The sequence below is a fragment of the Trachurus japonicus genome, unplaced genomic scaffold, assembly GCF_045865225.1.
Source record: "Trachurus japonicus isolate A0001 unplaced genomic scaffold, Traja_1.0 AP031020.1".
Taxonomy (NCBI): Eukaryota; Metazoa; Chordata; class Actinopteri; order Carangiformes; family Carangidae; genus Trachurus; species Trachurus japonicus.
The window spans coordinates 444,316-459,133 of record NW_028221153.1 but is presented as its reverse complement, the minus strand read 5'-3'; the positions used below and the strand labels follow the sequence as shown (position 1 = coordinate 459,133).

Genomic DNA, 14,818 nt, shown 5'->3' with positions numbered 1-14,818 from the left:
CTGTATATGAATGAATGAAACTAATAGCCACAGGGCTACAGTGAAATGACACAGGGAATAAGTATTGAACACATGAAGAAAGGGAGGGGCAGAAAGGTAAAGAAGGAAAGCCAAGAAAGCAGCTGGAGTTTGTCAGTATTTAGAATGTAATCCTGTCTCCTATCAGTGCAAAGTAATATCTGCTGGTTTAGTCCTGATTGATGCCTTTTAAAAAGGTTTCTCACCACCAAGGAGTCAGACAAGAAGTATTGCATGATGGGTAATAGCAAAGAGCTGTCTAAGAGCTGTCTAAAGACCTACGCAACCTTATTATTGCAAAACACACTGGAGGACATTGGTTACAGGCACATTTCTAAACTTCTGAAAGTTCCAGTGAGCACCGTTGGGGCCTCATCCAGAAGTGGAAAGAACACGGCATCCCATAAACCGGCCACGGCCACGTGCTCCTCGCTGATTTCAGACAGAAGAGTCAAAACAATAATCAGAAGGTTCCCTAACAGTCCAGGACCAGAGAGCTTCAGACAGACCTGGAATCAGCATGTACAGTTGTTTCAAAGAAAACAATAAGTAATGCACTCAACCGCCATGGCCTCCATGCACACACACCACGCAAGACATGGAGGCCATGGCGGTTGATATATATATATACGTATATATGTATGATATATATATATCATGTTGGGGCTTCAATACATTACAGACGAGCAGCACAGAGGTATTTGCAGAGGTGGGTAGTAGCGCGCTACATTTACTCCGTTACATTTACTTGAGTAACTTTTTGGATAAATTGTACTTCTAAGAGTAGTTTCAATGCAGCCTACTCTTTACTTTTACTTGAGTATATTTCTTCAGAAGAAGCGGTACTTTTACTCCGTTACATTGAGCCACATTCCGGTCGCTACTCGCTACTTTTTCTTATCGATCTAATGTGCATTTGTTTATGTTTTAATGGAGATACGTCCGAGCCTCTGTCACATGACTGCGTTTCACCAATCAGATGTAGCCACTCGCGACGTTTGCCTCCGTGTAACCAATCAGACAGAGCCAGGCAGTCACATGACCGCACACAAAATCTCCGCGGTAAACAGGGTGGCCACTCCGCCTCAAATTTGAGAAACTGCGGCTAGTAAATGATTAGGATGACGTCAGCCCTGGTATGTCGTGGATAATGTCCGTGAAGGCAAATATATTCAATATAAACCGTCTTTGGTGAAGGTTCTCAGTCATCCAGGTCGTCTTATTTTCTTCCTCCCCAGGAAGTTTAAACCCTATACACACCTGGAGACATGTGACTCCTAGTCACATGACCACCCCTCTAGTTTCGGGGGTGTGGTCATGTGACTCGAGTCTCGGGGGTGTGGTCATGTGACTTTGGTTTCACTAGAAACCGCTAGAAACCAATCATAGGACCACCCACTCTGGGTTTAAATACCTGGGTTTCTGGCATTAATCTCAGAACTGAAGAAGCCTGGATGAGGGGGTCACAGATAGACATACAGACAAACACACACACCCACACAAAGAGCTAGTTCATAGACCTTTCATAGATAGGCCTATGTAAGTTATTGTGGCTGAATTTGTCTTAATTTATGTTACTTTGTAAACAAACAAACAAAAAATGTCATTTAGGCTTTTGTCTTAGTTGTTAAATGTTGTTCTTTGGCAATATCTGGATTTTTTCATTGCTATTATATTTTTGTGTATTTGATGAGGCCTACTAGGGGAGACAGGGGTTGGTTGGCTACAGGGGTTGGTTGGCACACCCCTGTTTTCTGGCCTCCTGTTGGTCACAGACTCATAAATGTGACATCAAAATGATCATCTGTTTGAGCTGCACTTATCTAGTTTGTTAAAACATCTGAAAATTACTCACTTTTTTGCTGAGGGCAAAATATCAGTTTTTTAGTACCAAAAGTAAAAAATTGCCCCCTGCACTTAAAGTGATATAAAATTGGTTTGGATAAAGATATTGGAAACGTGTTACTTCCAGTTTGTAGAGATAGGAGTCAGCTTCAATTTGATATGAAACTTGAAAGTCTTTGATGAGTGATGTTACCTGGGCAACATCATATATTCACAAAAGTGGGTTTGTTTTGGTCGGGGTTGGTTGGCACACTCATGTCGGGGTTGGTTGGCACACACAAACCAACCCCAACATGCAGTATACATATATTAAATGTGATTAAACATAATTTCATACAATTCAGTGCACTGAGTGCAAGAAATGGGCACATGACTTATGCAGTGAAATGGGCTACAAAGCTTACATATACCAATACTGTAATTCCAGTGATTCTATATAGGCCTTAATGTAAATAATCTGCATCCACCTCACACAGCAAATCTAAAACACAGTGAGATGGGAAGAAATAAAAATACAAAGAGGTGATATGCTATATTTAAGAATAAATTCTATGTTCATTGAATATTTTCTCTTTAAAAAAAAAAAAGCTCAAATAATTTACTGTTTGATGTTCTGTTTTCGTGTTATCTTGTTCGTCGCCTTAAATGCTTAAACGCCTAAATGTTTTAGTGTTATACATGCAAATATATGCATGCATATACATGCTATCTTCTTAAATTTTAATATATTATAATTAAATTTCCAATTTATTATTATATTGGTTGCTTCATCCATTCATTTTTACAATGTGCCAACCAACCCCATGAAGTGTGCCAACCAACCCCTTGTCGGGGCTGGTTGGCACAAGTGCGCAGCATGATTTTATTCATAAATAAATTGATTTTAGAATATAACTGTGGACATGGAAATGTGTTTAGTTAAAGCTGACACCTTAACCTTTCATTTAATGCTGCTTTGAATATTCTCACATAAATGATGCCAGAGTGCTATGGCAAAGAGTGAAAAGTGTGCCAACCAACCCCGGTCTCCCCTACATTTACGCGCTGAGCATTAAACAAACAAATCAGAGGTTACTCAGCAGTTACTCAGTACTTGAGTAGCTTTTTCACCAAGTACTTTCTACTCTTACTCAAGTAAATGTTTGAATGGCTACTTTTTACTTTTACTTGAGTAACATTATTCTAAAGTAACTGTACTCTTACTTGAGTACAATTTTTGGCTACTCTACCCACCTCTGGGTATTTGGATGTTTTTTGGTGTGTCTTTTTGGATGAAGAAAAGTGAGCTCCGTTCTCAACCGTCATATGGACATGCAGTGCTGCACGGAGCCCCGCTGGAACTCAGAGAAGCCACGGAGGACTCTGAAACTTCTCCCAGCCCTTAGTCCACATGAGGGGGAGGAGATAATGATTGATCAATGATCAATTTTGGGTGAACTATCCCTTTAAAATCTGTGGATAAATAGTCTTCATAGTAATTTGCTTTAGCATTTCTAGTGTAGGTTTTACATGTATTCCTCAGCTCCTTATAAGTGCTCCAGTCAGCAGGATCCTTTGTTGTATTTGTCTTGAGTGTCTCTATGTTTTATGTATATATTGGTACTTGTGATACTTGTGAATATGAAAACCAAAAAATGACTCTATAAACACACACACAAAAAACATTATTGCAGAAGTAAATAAAACTTGTTGAATTCATTTTAATGAATAATTAATGAAAGAGGAGTAGGTTTAAAAAGATTAAATTGCTACAGCAAAGCTTCTGTCATGTATATGACTCATGTAAATGATAATTACGAGGAACATAATAATAACAACAACAATAATATACTGTACATGTTGATGGGGAGAATGAACCAGATAAATCAACCAACATAGGGAATTGGTAAAGATTTAATGAGATAAAATGTGTCATAGTAGACCCCTGGCCCTACAAGTTTGATTTTCAAATAATAAGTAAAGTTGCTGCATATGACAATGGAGAGTGATTCACTGTAGAGGACTAAAAACTGAATCAGAACAAACAACTCAGAACAAACAACATAAACAGTTTTATTTTTTAGAAACAAAAGAAGTTGAGTGAAAGCAGATAGGATGAGGCGTCACTTCCAAAGTATCTTAGTAATGTTGCTTATTTTTGCATCTCATTTATGTGGTCGTCTCCAGCGTCAACAATGAATCTCAGTGCCTTCAGGATCAGGGCGTCAACATCGTTGTTTAGGTCATAGTTTTGACTGTAGTTCTTCACAGGGAAGATGGAGTTCATTGGAAATCCAACAGTGGTGCTGATCATCTGCATCTGAGATTTAAAGAAACAGTGTCAGTCTAAAATTAACTTCAATGATCTTCTCACTGTCAGTGTCAACCAATAAGAAGAGGTAGGAGATCTGATGATCTTCAGTCGTGGACAGTCTTACTCTCCAACATGATCTACCTTAGATTACTTGTTCAGGTTGATTTTCATTTTAAAAGTTCCATCTCTTGGAGTGCTCAGTGGGCAGGTGGTTAGAGCCAGTGATGGGAATAATGGCGTTAAAATAAACAGTGTTACTAACAACACTACTTTTTTCAGTAACGAGTGAAGTAAATAGTCAAGTAAATAACTGTTTCCCCCGTTACTGTTTCCCCCGTTATTCAGCTTTACTTGACTCCAGAAATACCATCAGAAAATAGGCCAAATACACCCGTTTAGAGAGGAACTAACCCCTTGGTCGCACTGCATGCGGAAGCTGCCCACGCGGCTTCTCGGGCGCTTGCCTGGTCGCACTGGGAGCTACTTCTCCTCTTCTCTCCGCGCCCGTCAGACATCGACTGCAGTCGCCCATACTCGTTTTCACTCGGTTTTCCACACACACGTCATTTTCAACATGTGTGTGTGTGTCTCGTGTGCAGACACAACTGACAAATATTTAGGCTATAGACAGACAAGCAACAACTTAGTTAATCATCATTTTATTTATTTTATTTTGAAAATTGACCGGATTCTCTCGCCTTTTCTGTGCCCGACTTCCGGTCTGGTACGACCTGGTCTATCCAGCTTGACAGACGGCGCTCACGGCGCTCGCGGCTCGCGTGAAAAATAGAACTGAACCGATCTGAAGCGCTGCAGAGCGTGAGATGTGCGACCAGGCAGACCGGTTAACATGTGGCCTATCTGAAAATGTCTCCACTCCAGAGCTGCGCTTCGGTTCCGCGTGCAGTGCGACCAGGCTGTAAGTCTGGTCACTTTTGTTTTTCTAAGCCTCCGCCTGGCCACGTGCATTTGTTTACAACAAAGCCGGTAATAAATCAATAAATATAGCGGTGGATGACGTCATAAACATCAACAAGAGATTACGGGTAACGGGGCACGTTACATTTGAGTGGCGGTGCCACAGAGAGGAGAGCTGGGACACCGGGGCAGCGGCCAGGTTCTACACTGATCTTACGGGGGGCGACCGCCATTCCGACGGTCTGCCAGTCCGAAAATTCCCGAAGGTCCGTCATTTCGAACTTCCCGAGGGGCCGCCGTTCCGAATGTGTTTTATTTTGAAAATTGACCGGATTCTCTCGTGGTTTGACTTCCTGCCCGGCTTGACACGACGCGCCGCGGGGACAGCGCCCGACCGGCCCCTCCCCCTCCCCCTCCAAAGTTTCACCCAGGTGCGAGTCTGATGCATTACATCCATGGTCTGATGCAGCCGCGGCACTCCTGCTGAAAATAAATGTCCTTGCTCTGTGCTTTGGTTAGGTTTAGGCAATGTAGAAAGGAGTTGGTTAAGTTTAGTAAAAAGGTTAGGTAGAGGCCAATAAAATCTCAGTTAATATGTATCTCCCCCGGGAGTCGAACCCTGATCCACCGCATCAAAAGCAGATGCTCTGACCACTACACTACCACCACAATTAGGCTTGTTTACTCCGTGCCGTAAACCATTCAAGATTTTTTCAGGTTCGGAATGGCACCCTTTCTTTCAGGTTCGTAATGGCACCCTTTTCCCATAAATAATTAAGGGTCGGCATTCCGACAAATTAAAGTAAACGTTCGGAGTGGCGGCCCTTCGGAATGGCACCCTGGAACCGATCTTACAAGGTTGGTTTTCAGCCATGAGACGCCAGGTGCAGACAGAGCGCCTCCGTTGTCACGGTAACAAGTCACAAGTCATGTAGTCACTCCGGAGCTTTTTAATTAGTGTAAAAATGTAGCATAGCCACAGGAAAATCCTGCTTAGTTCCTCTTTCAGTGTACGTTATATATTATTTTCAGTTATTCAACTGCTTGGAAAAAAAAGCCTTTCATCACTCCGTCTCTTCCACACGCCGCTGATCCAAACAGCTGATGACGGAGTGATACAGCACGTCACGGAGCCTGTCTGTGTGGTGGAGTAGGCTACAGTTACTGAGCAAGTTGGTTAATTGCAGATGAAGGGGGTTAGGGAGAGAAGTCTAAGTCATTTGACATATTTGAACGTGTTATTTAAATTTAAAAAAACGCTATAGTTACTTTTCCTGGTAATTAATTACTTTTACCATGTAGTAACTCCGTTACTAACTCAGTTACTTTTTGGGGAAAGTAACTAGTAACTATAACTAATTACTTTTTTAAAGTAACCCAACACTGGTTAGAGCACGTCTCATGTTGGCACAGTCCTTTTAAAAGTAGTTAAGTCTCTGCTAATCAGACCATGTTCACTGTTATACTAGAAGCTTAGCCTGTTAACTGCAGCTGCAGACAGCATTCAGAGCTCTGCTCTGTGGACTCAGTGAGTTTGGTGCAGCGAACCAGTTCTCAGCCAGAGATCTCACATCTCTGCTCTGTGACTGGGTGATGACACTTTAAAGCAGTACTAAAGAACTTTCAGTTTTGGTTGAGTTTGGCGGCGCCTGTGGACCAAAGCGGTAGTGTTTTGCCTGAAGGAAGACTCCATTTCCCATGAGCACTAGCGTGAAGCCCTGTAAATATCCTGCATTAAAATTAACAGAAGACATCAAAACTAAGTTTCTGTTTCCAGTGGATCATTTCAAAGTGAAAACACAAACATAATCCATTGCTAAAGTGCCGTTTTGCCTGTTCCCTCCTTGTTGTGACTCGCAAAAGTTAAAGTTAAAGTAAAGTGAGCAGGGTTCCTACCATGCTCCTCAAAGCTGCTTAGTGCCAGAGAAAGAGATACAGACCATAATGATACAGACCCCCTCAGGCCACGACAGAGGTGTCATTCAACCTGTTGTAAGTCGATGTATCATCACAAAAGTTATGAAAATATTATATGAAGGTTGAAAAGTTCCTTAGTGTTGGTTTAACTGTGACACAGTATATTGAAGTAGCTGGCAGTATCACCAATAAGTGTCATTGGATACATGGTATAAAAGAGTTAAAGTTAGCAATTAGTATTGCTATAAATAGCTGAGGGATCTGCTCTTGTACACCAAACTGTCAGGGTTATGTTACAGATCAAAGTTATATGTATGTTCAAATAAAAGCAGAGACAGAAACTCACCTTTGTCTTCAGGTATTTGCTCTTGTAGACATTCTTCACATCTCTTTCAGTTTCTCCACAGGCTTCATCAATATGGGTCATGATGCACACTTGAGGAATACCTGTCAATACAGGAAACTGCTGATTAGTTAAACCCTCTGATCAGCTGTGAACACTTCTCTGAACAAAATATTTTGGATTAACACATATTAACTCATTAGATTCAGTTATATTAGATTTGTTCTCACGGAGTTCTTGAGCCGCGTCCCTGACAGCCTTCATCTTCTGCAGGAGTGACACTTGAATTTCTGGCATGTTGGCTGAGATAACACAAACCAGAACGTGACATTTGTCATCTACAGAGGGGGTTTTGTTGTAGCCATCACGATCTTCTGACAATTTAGTTGGGTCGAACTGTAAAACAAAGAATGTAAATTAGATGTGCATGTGAGCGTGTCAGTGTGTCCAGTAGGATGTAGTTAACGGGCAGTGTAGCACCTCTTTCTTTTCTTTTTTCGCACCAGCTTTCCTGCTTGATTGGCACTGGTCCCTGCAGCTATTTCATAGCTGTAGGGACCAGTGCCCGGTGCAATTGCCCGTGGCCCTAATAACAACTAGAAAACTTCCCCAGGGAAATTTTGATAGGACCACAGGAGCTAAACAGGTGGGGTTTCCATCTCTGTCAACATGAGAATCAAACCCGGTCCGGTCTACCTGTCTACCTGTCTACCTGTCCACCTGCTGGCCCTGTGTTGTCCCCCAGGTAGAGCCTTATGCACCCAGGTCTACCTCTGCTCTGTTGGCCTTGTCACTGCTGTCCTATTGCTCTTATTGCGTCATGGTGCACGTGACCACTATTGGCCTTAAACCGATTTTACTTGCACTCTGTATTTTAAACTATTTATTGCACTCACCGTACTTTTCTTTTTGGGCACGTATGTCAACTGTTATCACATAAAGTTACCTGTGTGTTGGTGCTGGTGTCTGTGTGTGTCTGTAACTGTAATCACATGAAGCTACCTGTGTCAAACAGAACAGACCTGAAGAAACGTGACATTAGTACCTTGTAACCGTCCGTTACATGTGCCATCATGGCCAGTTTGATGTCTGCAGGGAGAATCCCATTCTTCTCTCCATCCTCCAGGCCCATGATGTCACTGAAGACAATCGGGCGAACCAAGTTTTTGTCATCCCTGATTTCATGGGTTTGGTACTGAAATAAACAAACAGGGAAATAAATACACGTCATAATGTTGAGCTGCCTTCAGACTGAAAATATTTTGATTTTACACAGTGGGTCTGGAGGTGACTCCAAGCCAAGGCAAGGCATCTTTATTTATACAGCACATTTCATACCAATGTGCTTTACATAAAGACAAAACATTTAAAAAGAACAGCATACTAATAATAGCATATTATTATTATTATTATTATTAAAAACAAAAACACATAGTTTAGAGAGTAGAATAAAACAAAATAGATTAAAGTTCTTAAAAAGCGCTCAGCTATAAGCACATGAAAAGAGAAATGTTTTTAACCTGGATTTAAAAGTGCTCACAGTTGGGGCTGATCTCAGTTCTGCTGCTAGTTTGTTCCAGTTGTGACTCCACTAAGAGTCCTGCCAACATGATGTGTTTTCACATAGGTTTGTTATGTTCAAAGTCATTCACGTGTTCAGTTTTGAGCCGCTCTCCACTAAGAGAAAGGACGTGGTGAGATGCTGCTAACACTGCATCTACATCTGATCCATTCACAATTATCTTCTATCACCCTTTTGGATGAGCCCCATATCAGTGACTGGGAATCTTTATGTGACTGAAGGAACATTTTGATGATGAAAATGAATGTTGGAATGTTTAAAGGAGAATGTTTCCATACACTGCTTGTGAAGCTGTCTGTCTTTGTGGCTGAGTTTCCTGTAGCGACGATAACCGGCCTCCCCCGTATGATAGTCCTGACGGAGCCGATGAAGCTGGACTTTCCAGCACCAACTGGTCCACAGACCAGAACTCTGACATGTGTGATGCCATCCTTCGGCTTGTAAGTTCTCACGTGTTTCAGATCTTTGTCTTTTTCTCTGCAAAATAGGTTAAGATATCAAATATTTTTTGTTGTCACTCAGTTTTCACAGTGAAATCACTCAAATATTTTCCATTACTATCACTAACCTGTCAATATTATACAGTTGGAATTTTATATGAATCACTGAAGAACCGCATGAAGGTTATGGTGCTGCTTCAGTGATGCAAAGAAAAAAAGGGAATATCCGCACACTGATTAAAGCTCCCATTTAGAAGGTTGGCTGTAGGCTCATTCTGATAATAATCATTCCACATTTTTATCTCAACTAGCCGGAGCTTTAGTGAGTCCAGGTTGAGGAGAGGAAGCCTGTGGAAGCTGAACTTCATCCAGCTGCTCATTTTGTTCTGACAAGTCAGAAACACGCAGAAACCAACCGTAGCATTAAGGCCCATTTATACCCTACGGTAAAAACGGATACGGACACTTTCGTCCGTATCCGTAGGTCATTTCATCCGTCAGTGGATCCGTTGCCTCTGAGCTTACGAGTCCGGAGTGCTCCGGATGAAACGGAGCAATACCACCGGTAACCGGGGTAACCGGGGTGGCAGTATTGAGTCAGAAGCAGAGAAAAGTCACTCCATTACGAAAATCGGCGAAGAAGAGAGTAGTTGCCGGAAATTCAAAGAAGGAGGAGAAGACGAGAGTAAACACTGAACATTTAAAAACGGTGCAGAATTTGGAGAAGATATGTGAGTTGGTGAGGGGGTACATACATTTAATGAACGTCTCTGGTAATGACAGCGTTCGTTGACATGGCAACATTTGCCGTGTCAACGATGCTGTAATTAGACACACACTGCCGCCTAGAGGATAAGTTGCGTTACGTCCATAAAAACGGTGAAACCGGACGGAGGTATGAAGGCCAGTTACGGAGATAACGTTTGATACGGATGGACGAAATTCATCCGTATCCGGAGGTATAAACCAGCCTTTAGCGGTAGCAACAAGCCGCGCGGCGCTCAGAGATGACATCATCCAGGTCAGAGGTCAGTAGGTCAACCTACAGACCCCGGATGTTGATAACAGCTAACCCCGGACTCAGAGGGGAATAGCACTAGCCTATCAGAACTAAATATTGGTGAAATTAACGAGTTTCGCCGCAGATAATGCGTTATATAGAGGCTGCATTGCGTGCCCCAAGTACTCACATTATACGCGCCGCTCCACTGAGGCTAATTTCATCAAAACGACTCCAAGCAGGAGGAGAGAGGCAGTGTCGGATTTTGGCGATGCGGCGGAGGTGAAAGTAGGAGGTTTTGACAACGGAGCTGACATGGTGATCGAGGTTACATGCTGCCACTCCGACATTTTACTATTCAGACATGTCACCATTCAGACATACCACCATTCCGACATGCAAACGTCCTGCCATTCCGACAGTTTTGTCCCGCCATTCTGACAAGGCTTTAATTTCCATAAGGAAATGTGCGCTACTCCGAGCCGTGGTTAGGGTGTGTGTATGTGTGTATGTTTTTTTTTTTTTTTTTCCATGTTTTAAGACATGTGTACAGATGTGATACAGTCAGTGGAAGCTTAATAAATAAACAAACACAAAGTCTCGCCATTTACAATCACACACTCCGATGTCAGTTTGTAACAATTTCCCTAAGCATATAAGGGGAACTGGCACAACGCAGTCCTGCTGCAGGCGGATCTATGGGCTCACGCTACTGGTGCGTCCAGGGAAGCAATAAACAAAGTCGCTACTTAGTCTGAGTCTCTGTATTTCACTGAACTCAAAACACGCCCATCACAGGCGGCATATAATAAACTATTACACACAGATCAACAGAACCTGAAAGACCTCCCCCCTCCCACTGTCCATTAAGTCCGAGTCCCAGCTGTGTGTGTGTGTGTGTGTGTGTGTGTGTGTGTGTGTGTGTGTGTGTGTGTGTGTGTGTGTGTGTGTGTGTGCGTATGTGTTGGCCCGTGGTGAGGGTGAGTGACAGAGAGTTTGTTTGTCCTACTGTCCACACGGGAGAGACGCCGCGGCTGCTCCGAGGTGACCACCAGTCCTCTCCCTCGTCCCGCTTGGCTGAAAACGGGCTGTGAGGTGTCCAAACGGGCCTTTATGATCCACAGGGTAATCCACCGGGAAAAATAATCCACTATGCCGCTTTGGAATTGCCGCCACGCCAGCCGTCCAAACGCGACTGTGTCTCTCACTCTCCTCCCCTCTCACCACGTCACTTCTCCATTTAAACCCTCGGTCCCACTAATGCACTTTTACGCATTACGCACACAACTTACAGCAAAAAAGAAACATTCATTCATTAAAGGTCCGCACGTCCCAGTGCGCAAACCACAAGGATAATTGATCATTTCCCTGGCCTAATACACAATGAAAAAAACCTGGGGAGCAAACCTGCAAATCAACTACCCCAGCTGGCCAGGCAAAACCCAGTGGATCACTACAAGTTGTTGCAACTTTTGGGAATTTACTCCTGGTAAAAAGGCTTACAAACATGGACCAGGACAGCTTCATAATACGCACAAAAATCCAAAGGAAACGAAAGGTAACTTTAAAAAAAATAGCAACAGCACGAAGTAGTCAAAATATGTGTTTTACGCGTCTGCCTGTTCAGCTCCGCTTGCATGTAAAATGACATTTCGTAATCAATAGACAAGACGTCCGTTGTCCATGCTCACAATCATTACAACAAACAAAATGATTCACAGCAAATAATTTGGTGATTTGAAAAGCCTATCAAATTGACATTTTTAAATCTAAGATGGCAGTAAAAAATGATTGATTTTTTTTCCCTTTTTTGCCTCCTGTTTGTGTCATTTTGTGGAGCAGTTAGGCTAAATATCTGCTGCTCTGCTCTGCTCTCTCCCTCTGCACCGAGCAAAACTTCACTTCCCTGCCTGACACTTCTTTCTCTAATGTTGATGCATGTTTGTTATTACCAGTTTCCATCAATTTGTATCATTATTATAGCAGCAAAAGGAAATGCGCAATAGTAAATCATATGCATTAGGTTGCGCATCTCTCCCTCTCTCTCTCTCTCTCTCTCTCTCTCGGGCGGTGACACGCTGTCATTCATTTCAGCACTGACACAGTGGACAGCGCGCTTGGTCATAGTAGTTCAGCACTACAAACTACTACTACTACTGGGGTAGGCTTTTAAAAGATTTGTCGGAATGGCAACACGTTTAAAAAAGAAAAAAATACCGCCATTCCGACCTTAGGAGACGAAAATTGTCGGAATGATGGGATGTTTATTAAAGGGTAAAGTGTTGCCATTCCGACAATTAGGGCCTAATGTCGGAATGGCGGTTGCCCCCTGGTGATCGAAGGAGAGGGTGGGGTCCAGGATAACGCCAAGGTTGCGTGCCAGGGGGGAGGGAGTGATGGTCGAGGTGTCAATGGTGAGGGAGATGGGTCCGTTTTTGCTGAGGGTGGATTTGGTGCCCATGAGGAGGAGCTCTGTTTTATCACTGTTGAGTTTGAGGAAGTTGTGAGTCAGCCATGTTTTTATTGTGGAGATGCAGGTTTCGATGTGGGTGTGGGAGGGTTCTGGGTGGATTTGGTGCTGATATAGATCTGGGTGTCATCGGTGTAGCGGTGATAGTCCAGGTTGAGATTGTGATGTAGATCTGGGTGTCGTCGGCGTAGCGGTGATAGTCCAGGTTGAGATTGTGATGTAGATCTGGGTGTCGTCGGCGTAGCGGTGGTAGTCCAGGTTGAGATTGTGATGTAGATCTGGGTGTCATCGGTGTAGCGGTGATAGTCCAGGTTGAGATTGTGATGTAGATCTGGGTGTCGTCGGTGTAGCGGTGGTAGTCCAGGTTGAGATTGCGGATGATGTGACCAAGGGGGAAGAGGTAGCAGATGAAGAGGAGGGGGCCGAGGACTGAGCCTTGGGGGACCCCCTGCGTGACCGGGGAGAGGGTGGATGTGTGGCCGGAGAGGGAGACGAACTGTTGTCTGTTGGTGAGGTAGGAGGTGAGCCAGTCGAGTGCAGTGCCCTCAACACCCTGTTGGCGCAGCCTTTGAAGGAGGATGGAGTGGTTCACAGTGTCAAAGGCTGCGCTGAGGTCGAGTAGTAACAGGATGTTGAGGGCACCAGAGTCTGCAGAGGTGAGGAGATCGTTGATGACTTTGACAAGGGGCGGTTTCGGTGCTGTGGAGTGGGCGGAATCCAGACTGGAGGGGTTCATAGAGGTTGTTGGACTGGAGATGGGTGTGGAGTTGGGCGGCGACGATGCGTTCCAGGGTTTTGGAGAGGAACGGGAGGTTGGAGATGGGGCGGTAGTTAGAGAGGTTGGCTGGGTCCAGGGTGGGCTTTTTGAGGATGGGAGTGATGGAGGCGAGTTTGTAGACAGTGGGGAAGTGACCAAGGGATAGAGACTGGTTGAAGAGGGTGGTGAGGTGAGGGAGGAGGACAGGGAGGCAAGCCTTGGTTAGGGTCGTTGGAATGGGGTCCAGAGAGCAGGTGGTTGTCTTGGATGCAGTGATGACGTCCAGGATGTGGGAGGAGTCGACAGGGAAGAAAGCAGTGAGAAGAGGGAAGGGGGGGAGGTCAGGAAGGAGGGGCGGGAGTGGTGGAGGAGGAGGAGTTACTGACGGTGGCAGTCAGGGAGACTTTGTTGTTGAAGGTGAGGAGGAAAGAGTTACAAAGGTCAGGGGAGGAGGGTGGGTTGGTGGCCGGTGGCTGGAGCAGTTTGGTGACGGTGGAGAGCAGGATGCGGGGGTTCAAGTTCAAGTTGACGGCCAGTAAATGATCATATTTTATGATAGAAATAAGGTCCAGGTTGTAAAAAACGGAAATGATCCTTTAAGAGCCTTAAAGATGTGGTGCACACTATGGCTTAACTTCTTACGATCATGGATAGCATAACAGTGATAATTAAAGTAAAACCTCAGACAAAAAGATGAGGTTAACAGTTCTCTTGTGTTTTAGGTTGAATATTTATTGCAGGAATTTAGCAGTGACAAAGCAGCATCAGAGCATAAAAACTAAAATTATTCAAATTAATCTGACCCTATCAATCAACCCAACCTCTGATGAATTGTTGCCCAATTTACAATTTTTGTACGATTCAGGGTTTAGCTGGCCAGTCACGAATTCCCTAAACCCTTTCTGCTGGGCTGAGAACCCCTTAGAGCGGAACAGCCAACCCCAATAGCAGGGAGTGTGGGGATCACCCGAGACCAAATCACAGTCTTTTCGTTTGATGGGTAAGTTCTATAATGCACCAGTTCTCAGGGTCCTCGCAGACCCGGAGCAACCAACCTCCTCTCCTGTGTCATGGGACAATTTCTCCATCATTCTGCACCGGTACTTGCCTTATTTGGTCAATGTGTACTTCCCCATCCTTAAATCTCTGCCACCTTTACTGACCTGGCGGCCTTCTCTTCTCAACTTCAGCCTCAGCCTGTCTTGTGGACATGTCACAGGTTCCTCATTACATTA

The 14,818-nt window shown here is 43.9% G+C and overlaps 1 protein-coding gene across 1 annotated transcript; it reads right to left on the bottom strand.

The window, feature by feature from the left end:
- Positions 1 to 3,994: 3,994 nt before the first annotated feature.
- LOC146959824 (interferon-induced protein 44-like) lies at positions 3,995 to 8,466 on the bottom strand. The gene is made up of 4 exons (XM_085772852.1): positions 8,380 to 8,466; positions 7,565 to 7,730; positions 7,338 to 7,438; positions 3,995 to 4,162 (listed from the first exon to the last, which is right to left on the bottom strand). Exons 1-4 carry the CDS (start codon positions 8,464 to 8,466, stop codon positions 3,995 to 3,997), a joined length of 522 nt encoding a protein of 173 aa, XP_085628978.1.
- Positions 8,467 to 14,818: the final 6,352 nt, after the last annotated feature.